We start from the raw sequence: 19793 nt of genomic DNA, 5'->3' as shown, positions 1-19793 counted from the left end.
GCGGATGCGGAAAAGGAAGGAGGGAGCGAGGGAGTGCTCCGGAGGAGAAAAAACTGGCGAAGGCAAGTTTTACGAGCGAGCAGCTACATGGGTAAAGCTGAAGAGCAGAGTAGCAACGCAGTTTACCTGTAAGTTCTCGGTGTACAAGTACGAACAAATGGTGGAAAGAGAGGAAGGACTAAGGTGGAAGAAAAGACTAGACCTGCATTGTTAGTTGATAGAAACATTATCAAGGAGCCGCCATCTTGGATTCCACTGAGTCCATCGTGGTTGATGTAGCTTCCATTGTCTCCATAGGTTTCTACGCGTTCTTGTGACAATTTCGGCATTCTGATTTAATTTAGAGATGTTACTACTGCTTTAATTCAAGCAGCAATATCAATTATGGGAGTCTACACTGACCTTCCCTCCTCTCCGACACTCTTAGAACATGGAATTACTCATTTCTGAGCAATGTTTACAAGCTGCATGTTCGTGCCCAAACAGGTAGCCATGGAAGCTAGAAAGATGACAATCGCTGCAAACCACACAGGCATTCTTTTGTGGAGCACTCCTATTTTGATCCAAAGTGCGCCATTAAAGACCTTAGTGGCATTTAAGCCCCCACTCTTTGCCTTTTAATAGAACATTGCCATTTGCTACTCAAATCGATTGCTTGCACCCTTGTCTTCGTACAGAGAGGCCCTTTATTCTCAGCGTCTGTAGTCTCCGTTTTACTTTACAGTGGTGCATCTTTAGTGGTTTAAATTAGTTTTGTGCATTGTCAGTTTTTATTAGAGTTCCCATTTTGTGTTGGACATTCTTTCATTTTGGTACCTCTACTGTTGTTGCATGTGTTGCAACTATATCAGCTCACATCCTTCCTGATGAGTGTAGCCTGCCCTCGGCCCACGTTACCAAGAGGCTAAGGAGGTATACCTCTCGGGCTGTGCCTGTTTCAACTTTACGATTAGGATCACTGCCCGTGTAGTAGCAGTGTGGGGCAGATTAGTCACTTTAACCACTACTTATTCCTGTACTCGAGCAGAGCAGTAGTCTTTTCATCAATGACGAAGAATAAGGAGGATGGCATTTACAAATCCATGAGTACTTTAGATAGGTCTTTGTCCCCTGCACACTTGTAATGTGGGGCACCAATATCTTCACAGCATAACAGTATGTTAACAGAACCCATTAGCACTTTCATGTGGTCATTCTGATCTCGCATGTGTGTAATTCCTGTACACAGTGTAGCAGACAGATTTGTGCCCCTTGCCCCAACCCCCCCGCGCCCCCAAGAGTAACTCCACACCGACTTACCCACAAAAGCTCCTCCTTGGTCATGCTGCTGCGCTGAGCTTCTGGCGGCTCCATGCTTTCGAGTATGGCCCAGGAGCAGCCCTAACACACAGTAACATGCACTTAACACTCCCATTCGCAATTTCTCAAAACTAACTCTGTAAGAGAGTGGCCTCCTGTATAAGCTCAGTGTGCCCTCTGTTCGGCAGTAGAGAATACAATAACTCACCCATGTGTGGTGAGAGCCAAAGCGTGGGCTACAGGGGGATCTTTTAATTTCTCGCCCAGACTTTCAGTTTGCTTTAAGGTGGAGCTGTCAGATGTGAACACCACCATGCAGACTAAGTGTGAAGGGGTGCGTGCTTGGCTTTCACACTAGTATCAGAAAATTCTTCATTAGGCTTTTACCGATTTAAGTCCCAAGTTCTCCAAATCCAGAGCCAATCCAGTTGCACGAGAATCGGAACACATTTTACATTATTGGTTTTATGTACAGGTGCACTTTTCTTCTACTTGCCTGGGTGCAAATTCATCAATGGTGAGGCCAGCCTTCAATCCAGTCCTGCAGTACTCTAAACCATCTGCTACAGTATAGGCCAGTTCCAAAACGGCATCAGCGCCAGCTTCCTGCATGTGGTATCCACTAATTGAAATGGAATTAAACTTTGGCATGTGCTACAGAAAAAAACAATATGGAGAAGTTGATATGCAGAAAATATTAAGGGAATTGACAATTGTATACTCGTTAATAGCGAAGTACTTTTCCGATCTAACATTTTCGTCCTAAAATACTGGTAATCGGATAAACGGCCACGCATCAGCCTCCACAGAATAAAACTAGACACGTTATTTCTATTTATGTAAAATTGAAAAAATAGAATCATTAACACTTTGTTAAACTAGTTTTGTTCTTTAGGGGTAGATTAGCTAGTCCACCCCATGTGGAGATAAAGACAAAGCATTGAAAGGTCCATCTCGCAGTACAGCACAGAAAGCGTTACTGCCGTACAACACTCAAGGAGCTAGAATTAGAAAAGGCTGAAAATGTGTCTCGCACTGAAAACTATATTCAGAGGCTGGAAATGTGTCATAGATGTTGACTCCCAGCAACCAAGTTGAGGTGTATTGCTGAAGAATGGGCGGGGGGGCTATGGGGAGAGGATGGGCGAAGGCTACGAGGCTCTTCAAAAAGGGATTATGGTGACTGCTTACAATAGAAAATAGAGCAGATCTGGCATCTGGGGGCTGACGGGGGCAGCAACACTTTTTTTACTGAAGGAGGGGCACGGCAGCAATATTGTTTACTAAAGGGGGGTTCAGTATAAAAAAAAAATTGAATACCACGCCCCCAAGGGGGTCAGTGTTTAATGGCTTCTCAAATGGTGGCATCATTCTCAAAACATCAAAGACAGAAGTGTGTGTGTATAGGCCGGATTATGTGGTTGTTAAACCGCATGGCACTGTGAATGGTGAGCGCACATTCCAGTTTGCATTATAAAGTTAAAACGAAGCAAGTCAATCTGATCTCTGTCGAGCCTCAGGATTTTACAAGTTGCGTGTCTTATCCTTGTGTTTAGTTCGCATAAAAGGGGCTGCGTATTCTTAACACGGACTCTATTGGGCCATTGCCAAGGATCCTCTTTAAATACATGTTCACTAGGTCCTATAACAAGCACTGGCAAGGTCAACCGTTTTAGTGTTGGCAGTGGTTGCTCGACTATTACATTTACAGGCATGGATGAAATACATACTCGATACCTACATACCCAGTAATTACTCTAAACGTTTTACACTTATCTGCACGTTAGTGTTTACAGAAAAACATATGGATAATAGACTTGCTCTACAGTGAATGGAGTATTTCCTATTCGCTCGGGCCTATGAACCTCCTACAGTATTGGCGACCGGGATATTATGGCCATTAGCACCCAGGGTTGATACAGGCTGCCAGTAGTAATGCCTTTGATTGAATCAACGGGCCATGCTCTCTCCATGACACACTGAGGATTTCTCCAAGAGATTGGGCTTCATTGCTTGGTAACTTGATTATTCCTTTGTAAGCAATCTCTAGCATGGAGGACTGGCCTGTGCTACACGTAATTGTACGACAGTTTGTTTGGGTGGGTCGGAGGTCTGCATGGGCGAGGGGGTTCTACAGTATATGCGTATGGATGGGAGCATACATGTGTAGGGCGGTACATGGTGTGGATTGGGTGTCTGCGTGCATTAGTGTGGGGGAATAGTGTGCCCGAGTTGTGCTAGGAGGTTTAGATTAGGAGCGCGAGGGATTGTGAGAGTTGTGGGTGACTGGTGCGTGCATGTGTGAGGCCGGTGTTGATTAGTGCTGTGTGTATGTCAGAGGGTGAGTGGTACATGTGTGAGGTATGTAGAACATAGAGAAGAGTTGTGGAAGGCTGTGACACTTGTGGTACACTGGATGGTGTGGGGTTTAGGGGTTTGAGTGACATTTGTGTCTGTGTGAAAAGCTTTATTGATACATAAATAGCTCTTTGTGAGGTTCTTAGGGTAGTTGGTGACTGGGATGTGTTCAAGTGTATGTGGATGTTAAATATGCGTGTAATGGAGAGCGTAATGCGTGGGACAGTCTGTGGTGGCTTTGGTGAATGGTATGTGTAGGTGTGGAGAGAAGTGTTCTTTTGGGAGGTAGTGAGGGTAAAGTGACAGCGTTGTGCGATTTGTAAGTAATGTGAGTTTCAGATGTGAAAAATGGTACCTGGTAAGTGAGTGGGGGTAGGTGAATGAGGTTAAGCAGAGGTGTGTGGAGAGAAGATGCTGCAGGTTCAGAGTGGCAGGTGCAACTCGGTGGACTGTCGGGCAGTCTTGTGGGGAAGAATCTTTTTGTCAAGATATGTACTGTCTGAAAAGGGATTGATGAACAAAAAGGTTTAATTAGGCTTCTCTAAGTATTTGGTTTAAAGATATTTAAGGCTGCTTAGTCAGTGCAGTGGGTGGTGCTTGTGAATTCTGACAGTTTGTTCTATTTGGATGGTTACACATTTTAAAAAGAATGCTGTCCATTTTTAACAAATGTAGGGGTGGGTTAATTAGGCAATTACGTAGTCCTTATGGTTTGATACGTGTACAACTAAACTGCGTAATGTAGTTCTATTACTGCTAAGCCGTAGGCAGCAAGCACACCATTACCATGGAAACTAAAAGGCTTTCCTTGTATTGAATGCTAGGATAACCATTTTATTACTGATGACTCTTAAATCGAAAAGAATAAAGCTGTACCTTTTGGAAGCCAACCTCCGCTCCCTCTCAAGTAGTGCTTTGTTGGTGTGTGTAAGTCACTGGGTGTACGGCTAGCAGCACCTGCTAAGGGTCCCTTAGGCTATATATGGGCCTGAATTAATCGGCACTTTCCTTTGAGGATCGCATAAGAAAGCCAGCGGGCACGTGCGCTGAATCCCTCCCCGTTCCTCTCTCCCTTTCTTCCTTCCACTGCTACTCTGTTTCTTCTTAGCACCTGTAGTGTTGTATTCTAAAATGGCATAAATGTCACCCGCTGTCAGTTAAAGGTGTGACCTTGGGCAGGTTGAGAGTCCTATATCCCACATTTTCCTCTAAACGTGCCAATGAACAGGCACGTTACCTCCCGAGTCCATATACATGAGAAAGGCTTCCCACGTGAGCCTTCTGAACACTTGGCCCATATTGCAATATGTAAAGAGAACCCGGGGAGATTAAACTTTAAGCTATGGTGGCTTTCCATCTGCTTTGGCGGGGGCGACCTAGCAGCAATGGGGCGGCACTTGTAGAAAGTAGCAGATCCGAGTTCTTGGCTGGTAAGTGCATAAAGACGCACTTTTCCTTAGAGGCCCTGGACAGCACATGAGGAACACAAGCTGCATTTGGTGCTTTCTGCACTTTCAAACTGCTTTGAGTGATAGCGATCTACTCCAACCTGAAATCCAATTCAACAAACTAGAAAACGCCCAGAAGCCCGGCTGAACATTGTTGAGCCCCAAGAACAAATTACTTGCCCCTGGTAACGTTCTTTCGACTGGATGTTCCTCCCACGTATTCCTTATCTTTGATATTTCTAATATCCCAGCTTTGCTGCTTTGGAACATTTCAGCAGGTGGTGCTGTGCGTCAAGGCTTGTTGACTATGTCCCTCGGGGGCCTCTGTTTCGATGTCGACGTCACTGTTGGTATATGTAGCACGTTCAGCGCCCTTTGGCCTCAGTTCCAATTTTTCAAGTGAAGCATTTATCTTGTGTTCGTCAGTTACTCCCACTGGGAGCACGTAGCCTATAACCGGAAGGGAAACTCTACTGCAGGGTAGGTTGGGAGGGGCGATAAGGAACACGTAGGAGGAACATGCAGTCGAAAGAAAGTTACCAGGGGTAAGTAACTTGTTCTTCGATTGGATTGTGTCCTCCCATGTATTCCCCAGCTTTGATACACTCCCAAAGCAGTCTAACCAATTCGGAGGAGGGAGTAGAATTTAGTGGGACGTGAATTTTCATGGTTGTGTATGCATCGAATGCATCACTGCTTTGCCAAATGCAGATTCTTGCCGCAAAGAATAGTCTAAACTATAGTGTTTAGTGAGGGTGTGCACAGACAACCATGTGGCAGCAGCACATTTATCCCTTATTGGGACTCCCCTCTGTAGAGCAGAAGTTGTTGACATGCCCCTGGTCAAATGAGCTCTTAGGTGTTCTGGGGATCTTTCCCCGCCAGTTTGTAGCATTCCGATATAGTTAAAATAATCATCTGGATAGTGTTTGTTTGGTAATGGCCAAACCCCGTTACTGGTTATCCCGTCTTAATCTCGTCATTCTGGAGACGTTTAGGGTCAAGCCTGTGAAGCCTTTTCTCTTCCTTCCCAGGATGTGGTGGAGGATAAAAAGCTGGTAACGCTATCTTCTGTTCTGGGGATCTTTACCCGCCAGTTTGTAGCATTCCGATATAGTTAAAATAATCATCTGGATAGTGTTTGTTTGGTAATGACCAAACCCAGTTACTGGTCATCCCGTCTTAATCTTGTAATTCTGGAGACATAAAAGCTCAGTGCACGTTTAGGGTCAAGCCTGTGAAGCCCTTCCTCTTCCTTCCCAGGATGTGGTGGATGATAAAAAGCTGGTAACGCTATCTTCTGAGTAAGATGCAACTCATACAATTTTGGGGAGAAAAGTAAGCTTCACTTTCAGTACCACTTTGTCTTTCTAAAGGATAATATAAGGAGGCTTGCAGGATAAGGCCTGTAGCTCACTCACCATTCGCGCAGAAGTAACGGCCACTAAAAAGATTGTTTTTAGAGTTAGTAGTCTCAAAGGACAGGAGTGCAAAGGCTCGAAAGGAGCTGCCATCAAAAACTTTAACACTAAGTTGAGATCCCACAGTGGGACTTAAAGGGGTTGGAGGGAAAACATGAGTTAGTCCTTTCAAGAATTGTACCACTAGAGGTATCTTAAAGTAAGAGACATCCTCAGAAGAGCGCTTAAAAATAAAAGCGCTGCCAAATATCCCTCGATGGTACCAATCTGGAGTCCCAGATTTATGAGATTTAACAAAAATGATAACACCATAGGTGTATTACAAGTAAACGGGTCAACATTCTTATCTCTACACCAGCTGCAAAACCTATTTCAAAGGCAGCGGTGTAAAGATTTGGTTGCTGGCCTTCTGGCCGAAATCGAAACGTCCATTACGTCATCCCGGAGGTCCCAATCCTTGTATTTCAGCCTCTCAGAAACCATGCATGAAGGCCTAATTTCCCGATATCCGGATGTAGAAGCCAACCCTCCTCTCGAGAGAAAAGGTCCTCTCTTTATGGAAGACATATCGGAGGGCAGATGGACAGGTCCAGAAGTTCCGGGTACCACGTTCTCCTGGCCCAATTCGGGGCAATTAGGATCATGTGTTTCCAGAATTTTCTCAACCTCCTGATTACGTGAGGAATCATGGGGACTGGAGGAAACGGTATAGGAGTGGAAATTCCCAGTCCACTACAAACACATCTCCTAGAGCTCCTCTTGGGGGAAATTACCTTGAGCAGTACAGTTCACACTTCCGGCTGGCACCGGTCGCAAACAGATCCACTTGAGGTTCCCCAAAGGTTGAAGATCTCTTGAAGGACTTCCTGAGCTAGTTTCCACTCGTAGAAGACTGTATTCTGCCTGCTCAGAGCATCCGCCGTAGTGTTTTTCTCTCCGGCTAGATGAACTACTGACAGAGAGATTCCTTCTTGTATTGCCCAGAACCAGAGCTGCATTGCCTCGCTGCACAGTGGTAGTGCTCCATACACCTCCTCTCATGTTGAGGTAGTACATGGCCACAGTGTTGTCCATTATCAAGACATTTCCCCGTAGTGATGGCCGGAAGGCCTTCAGCGCTAGTCTGATTGCCCTCAGCTCTAAAAGGTGTTTATGTAGTTTGGACTCCGATGGAGACAAACGACCACTGATTGGCAGATCGTTGGTATGGACTCCCCACCACGTGAGTGAGGCGTCCATCACTACTGATATCTCCGGCCATGGTTGCCAAAATGGTTCTCCTTTCAAGATCTCGACAGGCTCACCACTGAAGATCCAGTGAGACTCTGCTTGGGATTTGTAAGAGGTCTGACATCCTTCCTGAGAATTGTGACCACTGAGTTCTGAGAGCCCATTGGAGAGATCTCATTCTCAGGCGAGCCTCTGGCACGAGAAAAATGCAGGATGCCATGAGGCCGAGCAAACTCAGAAAAATCGAAGGCCGGTAGATCCTGGGCATTCTGGAATTTGGTCGCCATCTGCAGAAGGTCTTGAGCCCTCCCCGCTGGTGGCGAGGCTTTTCCCAGGGATGCATCCAGAACTGCTCCAATGAATTGGAGTCTTTGTGATGGTATCATGTGAGGGAGAAGCCCAGTCTGAAGGGAATGGGCGGTATAGCTGAGATGTTCCAAGGCCTGTTCTGGGGAACTGGCCCTGATCAGCCAATCGTCCAGGTAGAGGTAAACGTGGATTCCCCTTCTCCAGAGACTTGCTGCCACAACCGCCATCAGTTTGGTGAAAACCCTCTGGCGGAGGTCAGCCCAAATAGCAGAACCCGAAACTGATAATGAGAACCGTCAATGGCGAACCTCAGTTACTACCTGGGCTTGAGATGGATAAGCACATGAAAGTTAGCATCCTGAAGGTCCAATGATACCATCCAATCCTGAAGCTGGAGGCCTGGAGGATCTGAGAAAGGGTTACCATCTTGAACTTGTCCTTCCTGAGGAACTTGTTCAAGTATCTCAAGTCCAAGATGGGTCTCAATCCTCCGTCCTTCTAGGGGATCAGAAAGTATGGGGAGTACCAACCCTTGTTCCTCTCCGCTACAGGTACTGGTTCTATGGCACCTTTCTCCAGCAGGGTTAAAATCTTGTGGATAAGGAGCGGATTTGAAACTTTCAAAGAGTTGTTAAGCGGTGGATGACTGAAGTTTTTACAGAAAAGGGAGGCAATAACCCTGGGCAGCTGTTTCCAATGCCCATGCATCTGAAGTAATAGCCTGCCATTCTGTCAGATGCTGTAACAATCTGCCTCCTACTGCAGTCTTGTGAACGAAAAGACATCAGAGAGGTTTTGGGCCGGCTGACGCAGTGGCTAGTATTTATTCCGCATCCACCACGAGGGAATCATCTTTGTCCTCTTTGAGCTGGCTGTCCTCTGAAACTTCCAAATGTGGAGTAGTGGCAAAAGGACCCAACCATCCAGGATGTACCCGTGGGGCGGTTTGGAGGTTGTCCGATTGTAGCCCCAAGGGATTTGGCTACCACGTTGGAAGTTTGCAGCTTCTCCGAACTCTTGCTTTGTTCCCAAATAAATTAGTGCTGTCAAAGGGCATGTTGAGAAGCCTGGATTGTACGTCTGGGGCAAATCCTAACTTCCTCAACTAGGCAAATCTGCGCATCACTGTTATATGCTCGGCTGATACGGTCAACAGAGTTGAGACCAGTCTGGAGGGATTCGCACATGCATTTTTCTCTTCCTTGCCAATGTTAAGGAATCCGTCTCGCTCTTCCCCTTCGGGGATATGGTCAGCGGCCATAGAAATGCACTCCCAAAGGGTGTGTGTAAACCCTGCTAACGTGCAAGTAGCATTGACCGATTTCAAGGCCATACCGTCCGAAAACACTTTCTTGGCCATGGCGTCGTAACGCTTGTCGTCCCTAGCCTGAGGTATTGTAGGATAGGCATTTTGAACCACCAGGCCTTCTGGTGTAGGATGCTTGGACAGGTAATAAGGGTCAGAGCTTGAAACCCTGTACTTTGAGGTCAATTTCTCCTTGACAGCCAGGATAACTTCTGGTGGTTCCCAGTTAGTAGTGACGCGTCTTTGTAAGGCTTGATGGAAGGGTACAATTTGGTTCTCTTGTGGCCCTCTGTCCAAGATATCGGTAAGATCATCTTGTTGAAACACTGGTGTAGGTATTGACCACCCCATGTACTCCATAACCCTTGACATCAGTTGCCTGTATGTCACTTCTGCATGGTCACCTGGGTCAGCGCTGCCAAATTCAACCACTGGTGAGGTATCTATTCCGCTAGCCTAATGCAGGCATTACTCTACTCGAAGATTGTTGAAATTTCTGGAAAAAATGTCAAAGATATTCCTGTCAAAGACCGAGGCGTACCGCATCCGAAGCGCAAGCATGGAAAAATGGAACCGAGGCCAACGAGCGATGCGCGCGCTACATATGCCAGCGGTGACGTCAACATCGAGACAGAGGCCTCCGAGGGACATGGAGTCCACAAGCATCGACGCACAGCGCCCCCGCTGACATTTCTTTTTTCCAAAGCAGCAAAGCTGGGATATTGGAAATATCAAAGATAAGGAATACGTGGGAGGACACAATCCATTTGAAAGAACATATTAACATTTTACTGTGATTTTGTTCTCTGTGCCCTTGTGACAAGTAAGACCTTAAACCTTGCCTTTTTTAAAGACGTATACTTAAAATGGACCAATCCGCTGTGGTGAAATGACTACATAAGTGGGTGAGACACACTACTTAGTTGAATCATCTTTGTAATCTAGGAGGAGGATTTCACAGGATCTAGGAGGAGGATTTCACAGGATTTAGGAGGAGGATTTCACAGGATCTTAACATAACACAGTCGTCCAAAAAATTCCATGTCATACCTTATTAAAATACAAATCCCTAAAACTGAACATTGCTGCAAAAACAATTGCTAGCATATTAGAGCCGGTCAGATAGCACAAGGAGTTGAACGCTCGCTCCGGATATCTGTGCGCAGCCTGCTGTGGCAGGTTTGAATCCCGGCAAGATCAACTCAGCCTTTAATCCTCCGAAGGTAGATACATTGAGTACCACTCTGTGGGATAATAATGTCATCTGTTATTTCAGTGCTCCGAGACCCATGGGTGTGTAGCCTTATATAAGAAATAGATATTATACCCCTGTCTTCAAACCCAGAGAGCCCCTTCCAACCAACAGTCTGCATATTATGTGCATTTCATTACAGGGGTGCGTTGTTAGTGTTTAATAGTAGATCTGTCCTCGTAGTTTGATTTTAAAGTCTTGCATTTTTATAGAACCGTACTTGGACATCTTATTTTGGTACCACAGTACTGTGGTCCGTTCAGATGTTTCCTTGCTAGTTCACACCTATGTTGAACAGTGTGGCCAGCTATCTTCAAGATGCGCAGGAGGTATACCATTCCTGTTCCATTTTCACCTTCATGACAGAGATCCTGCTAGTACAGTAGTACTGTTGGACGGAGAAATAGATTAGAAATCAGTACTCATCCTTTTATTCCAGTAGACAGTCATTTTGTCCCAAATCATATCAAAACATATCAGCGAGGCGACAGCAATGAACAGCCCACCCTGAGGAGCGCACACAGCAGCGACATAAGTATGCCGCCCTGCCTACCAGCCTGAACCATTGCTGAGAACGGAGGTCCTTGTCTCCGAACTCACCCGACTACCGTTGCTCGGAATACAGCTAGTGTTTCTCCAAATAAGGGGCTGGGGAAGCGGAAAAGAGCCGATAGGCGCGCCCCTCGCCATATGCCACTGGTAAGCTTTACTCTGCTCCAGATGGGACTAGGGTTTCCCTTCAGAAAGATGTGAGCAGTAACGCTAAAAAATCATGTTCCTCGTTATACGCTGCTGGATACTGACTGCGTGCCGCACTAATACTTAGTGCATCAGCAGCAGTTGGTGCCCTCCTTTCAGATAACGTTGAGATTGAATCCCCTTAACCACCAAAATAAAAAGGTCCAACCTGCTGCGCTCTCTGACCAATTTAAGTGTGCTTCCAACTGTGCATCCACCATTTTGTACTGCTTTTTAGTGCTCTCTGGCAAAAATCGAATGTTGGGCTTCCACTGTGCATCCACCATTGTTTACTGCTTTTTAGCGATTTCTGGTATAATTTGAATTTAAATCTGGGCATTTCCAGCGTGCTCATTGATTTTGTATGCTTGGCCGCCTGATGAGATTCCATTGTTGCATAGTGCTTCTAACCGTGTCTCTCTCCCTGGCTATCCTCAGATTCCCCCCCACCCACTCTTGTCTCTGCCCCATGGTGCTCTCCGTATCTCCTATCTATTCCAACTGTTTCTCCATCACCTATCCTCTCTCTCGCCAATTCTGGAAGGAAGAAAGAAACCTAAAAAAGCACTCCTGAGTTCCAACACTGGTCTACTCATTGCAGACACCTACATCAATGCTTCCTCCAGACAATCACTGACATTATCTTTGCTGTTCCTTCTTTTGACTTATGGACTCTTCATATGGTCTCTGTCCCCTCCCCTTTCTCGTCCTCACCCATTACTGGTGGCACAAGATGGAATGTGCTCTAGGCTCACTTTGCATCTTCCAACTGCACCATTAATGTCCAACACAATGGCACTATCAAGGCCCAGGGCTCTCAGTCAAACTTCCTCCTTCGTGACAGGAGTCTTCCATCTCTCTTCAAATCACATCCCTCTCCTGCAACCCCTCCATTCCTCATCCCCCCAAGGCCTCCCACCCATGGTGGCACCCCACCCCCGAGACCTCCCTATGCACATCTTTTAAATGGGGCAACCCGCTTCACTTAGCTACCCTCAATTCTCACTCTGCTATCAAACACTCCTCTGACATCGGTCACCTCCTTTAAGACAGTGATGTCCTTGCTCTCACTGAGACGTGGTTCAAGGCCAGCGCTGTCACTGTTTCTCACAGAGGGCTACAAGATCCTCTCCAATCCCAGGCCCTCCCGGCCTCCCCGAGTGGGTTCCTGCCTCCATCATCCCCACTCAAATCTAGTCTGCAGGCTGTCTCGTCTACCTTATCTCTTACTCTCGCTACCATCAACACGCCCCCCGGACCTACCTCCCTCTTCCTCTCAGAATGGGCCGACACATCCTCCTCTCTACTTGCCTGCTTCCCCAAACGTATCTTCCTTGGCGACCTTAACAGGTATACAGTCTTTTCATTGAAAACATTTTTCATCGAAAAAAATCTCTCAATGTTTTTCTTATTTAAAATATATGTATGTATGTTTGAGTGGGGTAAACGGTTACATTTGGAAAACCAGGGTTTGGGGGAGCCACCCCACCCTCCAATAAAAGAAAATATATATATATGTTTTTGGGGTGTTTTTTAAAGGGCAGAAAAAGGGGTTTAGGGGGACCCCCCAATGAATGTCATTAATCTACATTAGGTGAAAATATTTTCAATGAAAGATTTGTCGATGAAACATCTTTCACAAACATTTTTCAATGAAAAGACATGTAACCCCATAACATCCATCTCGGCTCCAGGTGCGGCTACTGTTCTCTTTCACAACCTCTCGGATGCCTCCGCCCGCACTGCCAGTTTCCTTCTCCGTCATCCGACCGATGAAGCGTGTGTCAGTCGCATTTGCCTCTTCCTTCAGCCCTCCTCCGCCCCCTTCATTTGACTCTCCTCCTGACTGTGTTCTAGCTAACCTCCTGCTCTCTCGCTCTCCGACACCCTGGACATCCTTGCCCAAGTCATGAGGATCCGCATCAAGCCTGCCTACAAATGCAACTCTTGGTAGGACTCCAACTTGGCAGCTTTGAAACTCAAGTGCAGAGGCATCTAGCTCATCCTCTGACAAACTGGCCTGCCGCCTACTCCAAAGGCAATATAGTCTTGCCATCTGCTCCAAAAAGAGGCCTCATTCCAAGCCTGAATCCTCATCCTCCCCTCCCCCGCCCCCCATGCCCTCTGCACTGCATCCCATTCCCTCCCCATCCCCTCCCCTCTCACACCCCCCCATCACATAGCCTCTTCCCCCCCCCCAATACTCTCCTCCTTCTCTACCATTGCACCGATGAGATCTCTAGAGTTGTCTGCTCTATGAAAGTCTCCTCTAAACAGGTGCTCCACTTCTCCTCCAGAACCATCAAGGACAACATTGCCTCTCTCCACCCAGCCTTGGCTGACCTCTGCAAACACTCATTTGCCACTGGCTCCTTCCCACAATCCCTCAGGCACTCCCTTGTGCACCCTCTCCTAAAAAGAGATCTGCTGACCCTTCATGCCCGACTAACTATCGCCCTATCTCTATCACCCCTTTTTTGGGCAATCCCATGGAGAAGCTGGTCATCCCCCAACTGACTCTGTACACCGAAGTGGCGGGCTGCCACGATGACCACCAGTCCGGTTTCAGGGCATCCAGAGGCACAGAAACTGCTCGCCTGAACACCCGTGAAGACCTACTCTCTAATCTGGACTCAAACATTCCCTCTGTTCTGATCCTCCTCGATCTGGCTACTGCCTTTGACACAGTCAACCACTCCTTCCTCCTAAAGCGTCTCCATGATATCCTAGGCATCATGGACAGGGCACTGACGTGGCTTATCTCCTTCCTTTCAAACAGACCATCCCAAGTGCAAATGGGTGCTCGTCTCTCCTCCACCTCACTCTCCCATCTGTGGCGCCCTCAGGGATAAATACTATTGCAATGGCTCTTCAACATCTACCTGGCCCTTCTGGTTCACCTGATCTCCACCTGCTCTCCTCATTTCCAGTGTTATGCAGACAACACACAGCTCTCTTAAGCTGCCTTCCTCTACCTCCTCCCTCATACCCTACTGCCTGACTGCTATTCAGGCATGGTGCTGTGCCAATGATCTCTGCCTTAATGCCACTAAGACAGATTCTTCTCATTGGAACGCCTGCTCCTTGTCCCCCACCCCACTCTCTGGTCAGACTCCTTGTGTACCCTTCCTTCACCTACTTGTGAGGCAAAAACCTTGGGATCATCTTTGACTCCTCTCCCTCTTTCTCTCCACACATAACAGACCTTGCCAAGAAGTCCAACTTTCAGCTGCACCTCCTCAGGGGCATTTGACCTTTCCCTCACCTTCCCCAGAAGCTCAACGTCTCCAGAGCCCTGGTTCTCTCTAGGCTGGACTAGTGCAACAGCCTCTTCCTCAATCTGCCTCTTTCCTCCCTTTTGCCTACTTGAACTAATCCAGAAAAGTACTGTAAGACTCATCCTTGGCCTTAAGCCCAGGGACCGCAACTCTCCAGCACTAAAATCTCTCCACTGGCTGCCAATGACCATAAAGATCAGATCCAAGACCCTTTGCATCATCAACAAGGCTTTCTGAGACCTAGGACCTCTGTACATCCTGCTCCCCCTCACTAAATGCCTCCTGGCCAGAGTCCTTTGGTCCTCTGGCTCCAACTCTCCGCAGGGCAAACATTTCTCCAAGCAGAGAGTGGGAGGTAGATCCCTTTCCTTGGCTGGTACCTCCCTCCAGAACGGCCTCCCTACTCCCACCCCCTCAGACTTGATCCGGATCTTCTTAAGTTCTGGAAACTTCTCAAGACTTTCCTTTTCTCCTCTTCCTTCCCTCTCCCCCTCCCGTGCTAACTCTCCCTCTGCCGCTGCGACTGGGGCCTGGTCCCTTCCGAGTCATACAGGGGCCAGACCACGCCCTACCAGTCCTCTCAGCATCCCTTGCCAGCACTTTCCCTTTGGCTCCCTTTCCCAGACTAGCCCAACCTGGTCCTCCCTGTCCATCGCACGCATCTGCCCTCACCCCACTGCCCCCTCTTTCCCTGGCACTTGCTGCCTTGGCCCACACACAGCTTTGCCTGCCCCAGCCACGTGGGCACCTCACTCCTGCACTTCTCCCTTTACCCCTTGCCCCTGCACTTACCACGTTATCATGCACTTGCATGGTAGGATTGTCACATGGCCAATATAACAGTTTTTGATGTTCTACTCTTGTGATTCCCATGTCCCTCACCCCTCCCCACCAAGCTCGTCTTGCGGCGCCTAGAATAATGTGTGTTTTGGCGCCATACAAATGTCCAATAAAATACAAATAAATAAAATGTCAGTGAAGCAACATTACAGGTTTCCTTCTCAAATGCAGTCACACCCTGAAGTAAAAACTAGTAGGACTTCTGGCAGGCCAAATCCACCAGTTGAACAAAGTTTATAAGAAATGTATTCAAAACAAAAAGGCAAGAATATATAGAGGATCAGTGGCACCTCGCGGCAACAGCGGCCTCTAATAAGGACCATACATGATTTTGTAAACTGGTGGCGAAAGGCAGCGATCTGGGTCAGAAATCCGACGTAGGGGCAATCTCCAGAGATACTTGTACGTCATGTTTTCAAGGGATTTTCTTTGGCATGTCTCGAAGTGACCCCAGGGGTAGAGTGGATGACTGACTGAGAAACAGTTTTCATATTCAGAAATCTCAGGGGCCATTGGCCAAATGTCGGGTGACGATCCAAACTGCTATAGACCCATTTCCCCAAAAATCTTTTCAAAATGTATTTTATATCGGCTGGAGGATTGAGTTGCAGAGAATAATATTTTACAATACTTCCAGGTAAGTTTCACACAGGGTTTTTCAACCATTGATCTATGCTTTGTCTGGAGTACAATTATTAGTAAATACTGCAAGATCTGGGGGCTGCTGGGGACCCTGTATGTGGCCTTGCTGGATCTTGAGAAGGCTTTTGACACCATTGACAGGGAGGCTCTTTGGTACAGGTTGGACAGATTGGGGGTCCCAGTAGGGTTGATGAAATTGATTCAGCTCCGTTATAGGGATACAAAGGCGGCAGTCCGGTGTACAAGGCCAGGGGGAAATACGACCTTTTTTTAAAAAACCAATAAGCAGGTAAAACAAGGTTGCCCATTAGCCCCTTTTCTGTTCACGCTGTTTATGGCCGATTTTGACACAGGCAAAGCCGATGGTAAAATCCTCTGCCCCAAAATGGGGAGGGTTGAGTATAGCACATCATTGTATGCATATGATACTGTGCTACTAGTTCTTAACCAGAGCTCCCTCAAATTGGGGTTGTTATATGCCAATACATTTATTGAGAATAACAAACTAAAATTAAATAAAAAGAAAAGAAAAAATTATGATTTTTGACAAACAACCCACACCTTGTAGCTGGAATATAAATGGGGAACAATTGAAAGAAGTAGATACACATCTGTATTTAGTCCTATTGTTCTCTAGAACTGGTAGTTGGGATAGCCACATAAAATATCAAGCAGAAAGAGCCGCCCTCAGGTTAAGGGGCCTATTGTGATTTGACCACTTGTATGGGGCCCGGAAACTGGATAAGTGTCTGGAGGTCTATAAGATGAAGATTGCATCCCTAATGCTGTACGGAAGCCAAGTCTGGGTCTACCAGGCTGTAAATCCCTGGAGGTTTTTCAGAACAGTTGCTGCTTGGGATGCCGCCTGGATGTCCAAGTGGTGCATTGAGTATGACTGTTGCAGTAATGATTCTTATTCTCTTCACTGTGATGAATCTGATGAGGTCATCACTCCGTTCCTGGCGGTAGCCTCTCATGTGGCCAGGGGACGGCAGTCGCTACATGATCCGGCTATGATTGTGGCTATGCGATGGAGGATCACATGAGGGGTGGCAACCCTCAAGGGGGAATACAGGCATCATCATATGAGACATGGTATCCCCTTTCAGTTTTAGGGATAGCCCCTCCATTGCTCATGCCATGATGGCATATTATAGTACCCCTTCAACGCAACAAGACTGCTGATAACATCTTTCAATATCCATCCTTTGTAATTACTGAGAAAAGGGGGAGGGATGGAGAAGTGAGGAGAGCCAGAGGTGGCAAGCCAACGCAGCGGTCTAGTGTTTGAAAGCCATTGACCAGTGCTGGGAACTTTGGAATGAACACAGCTGAGAGAGAAAAGAGACACACACACTGCAGCGTATGCCAACGCCGAGCGGGACACCGAAAGCAGAGATGCAGAGAATGACAGCGGCGAGGCTGTTGCAAGGGAGAGAACCTTGCAACTGTATTCCAACACCAGTCAGAATCCCAGAGGCAGGCAAACCAGGGACCGAGCACAGAGAGCAAGCCGACGAGATGCAGTGTCAGATGGCCGCTGGCAGACAAAACACCCAAAAACAGAGAGGCGGTACAGAAGCCAGACGGCTCACTACACACTCGCCGAACGGAGAAGGAAGGAAGGAGAGACGCAAGGAGCACCCGCGCCGCATGGTGAGCCCATAGAGAACGAGTGGGGAACCGTAGCACATAGGGGTGTATGCTGTGTCGACATTGAAGGAACAAACAGTGATGAACAAGGGTCAAGGACCTGCTTATTAGAAGGCGAAGAAAAGCCAAATAAGTTTGTTGTAAGAAGGGCACTGGCCATAATGTGGAAAGACAGAGAGACAGCTGAAAGAAAGAGTGAATAAGAGAAGAGAAAGCCTGGCAGGCTAGTGAATCAGGCTGTGTGAAATTGGAACTGAACCAGGAGAAGAGAATCATTCCTCCTAGGCCAGAGGTCTCCAAACTGTGGAGACTGGATCATAAAACGGCCTTAGGCACGAAAAAGTGGGCAGCAGTTACAAATGGATATTCAATCCTTTAGTCACTGACTGTTTGAATAGTACCCAAGGGGGTGTTTTTTGTTCAAATGTAAACAAATTGTGATATTTAAAGAATGTTTATTCAGCAATAATGGTCAAAACTACTAGCTGAATAGTGAAGTAACTCCCCAAACTGGCCCACATTGGCCAAAAAAAGTGGCCCATTTTGACTTGCCTACACTAGCATTTTTGGTACGGTCATCGCCTTATTGCCCTATAGGCTAGTCCAAGTCTGGCGGCTCATCCATAATGGGTGAGAGGGCGTCCACCCACTGGCCCCCTCACCCATTATGGAGGAGCCGAGGAGCCAGCCCAGTGAAACACTGAGCACTCCCTCAGCTGCTTTTTCCAGCTGAGGGAGTGCTCCTGGGCTGGCTGAACTGTCAAAGGGAAACACCATTTGCCTTTGACAGTTCAGTTCCCCAGCCGCACATGATCACTGAGCCATGCAACACTGGGGGAGTTTTGCTTCGCCAGCTTTGCATAGCTCATTGGAAATGTTGGCTGGGGCACTGCATGTATGTATGTATGTGCGAGAGGGTGCTCCTGCGCCTCCTCGCACATACGGGCAGAGCAAGCTGGAGCGGGGCATTTTAGCAACCACGCACAGGCCGCTGGAGAAGAACAAGTTACTTCTTACCTGGTAACGTTCTTTCGACGGGATGTTCCTCCGACGTATTCCTTATCTTTAATAATACGTTTCCAGCTTGCTGGCCTCGGAAATTTTTTCTGTAGAGGGCGCTGCGCGTCGACATCCGCCGAGTCGATGTCCCTCGACGGCCACCGTATCGGCGCCGACGTCACCATGCCCATAAATAGCCACGCGCTGCGTCCGTTGCTCAGTTCCGTTTTGTAGCATAAGAAAAGACATGCCTGAATCGGTTAGTAACCTTGAAGGAGCGAAAGCTGCAACCACAAGGGAAGTTATCACTGCGGGGATGGATGGGAGGGGCGATAAGGAATACGTCGGAGGAACATCCCGTCGAAAGAACGTTACCAGGTAAGAAGTAACTTGTTCTTCGAAGGGATTGTGTCCTCCGACGTATTCCTTATCTTTGATAGACTCCCATAGCAGTGGTATGTAATTGGAGGAGGGAGTGATAGTGTTATGTATCCCTTTAGGGATGGACCGAATCTAATACGGCCTTGCCAAATCTGGTCTCTTGAGCAGTGGAGGAATCCAGATTGTAAAATTTTGTGAATGTATGTGCGGACGACCATGTGGCAGCCGCACATATGTCCCGGACCGGTACCCCTCTCTGGAGAGCCGAAGAGGCTGCGATACCCCTGGTTGAATAAGCCCTGAGATTTTGGGGTGGCTCTTTCCCTGCTAGTCTATAACATTCCAGGATGGCCAAAATAATCCACCTGGAGATGGTTTGTTTTGTTATGGGTAGTCCCAACTTGTGACCCGAGTATCCTACAAACAGTTGGTCTGCTTGCCTGATCCTAGCCATTCTGCTGATGTAAAAGCCGAGAGCTCACCTAGGGACCAGCCTGTGTAGCCTTTCCCCCTCTTTCCCCGGATGGGGAGGAGGGTAGAATGAAGGCAAGGTAATTTTCTAAGTAATATGGAATTCAGAAACAACCTTTGGAAATTAGGCTTCACCTGTAGGACAACCTTGTCCTTGTGGAAGATTGT

At 47.3% G+C, this 19793-nt stretch overlaps 1 protein-coding gene across 5 annotated transcripts in view; it reads right to left on the bottom strand.

Moving 5' to 3' along the window:
- Positions 1-19793, bottom strand: part of MMUT (methylmalonyl-CoA mutase) — a 641762-nt gene that overhangs the window by 493568 nt on the left and 128401 nt on the right. For all 5 annotated transcript variants that reach the window (XM_069605779.1, XM_069605780.1, XM_069605782.1 and 2 more), the window contains one exon: positions 1796-1953. In XM_069605779.1, coding sequence (XP_069461880.1) covers positions 1796-1953 — 158 coding nt within the window. The remainder of the gene's footprint in view (positions 1-1795; positions 1954-19793) is intronic.

The sequence above is a fragment of the Ambystoma mexicanum genome, chromosome 4p (genome assembly GCF_040938575.1).
Source record: "Ambystoma mexicanum isolate Mex_15411 chromosome 4p, UKY_AmexF1_1, whole genome shotgun sequence".
Lineage (NCBI taxonomy): Eukaryota > Metazoa > Chordata > Amphibia > Caudata > Ambystomatidae > Ambystoma > Ambystoma mexicanum.
This window is presented reverse-complemented; position numbering and strand designations above follow the sequence as displayed.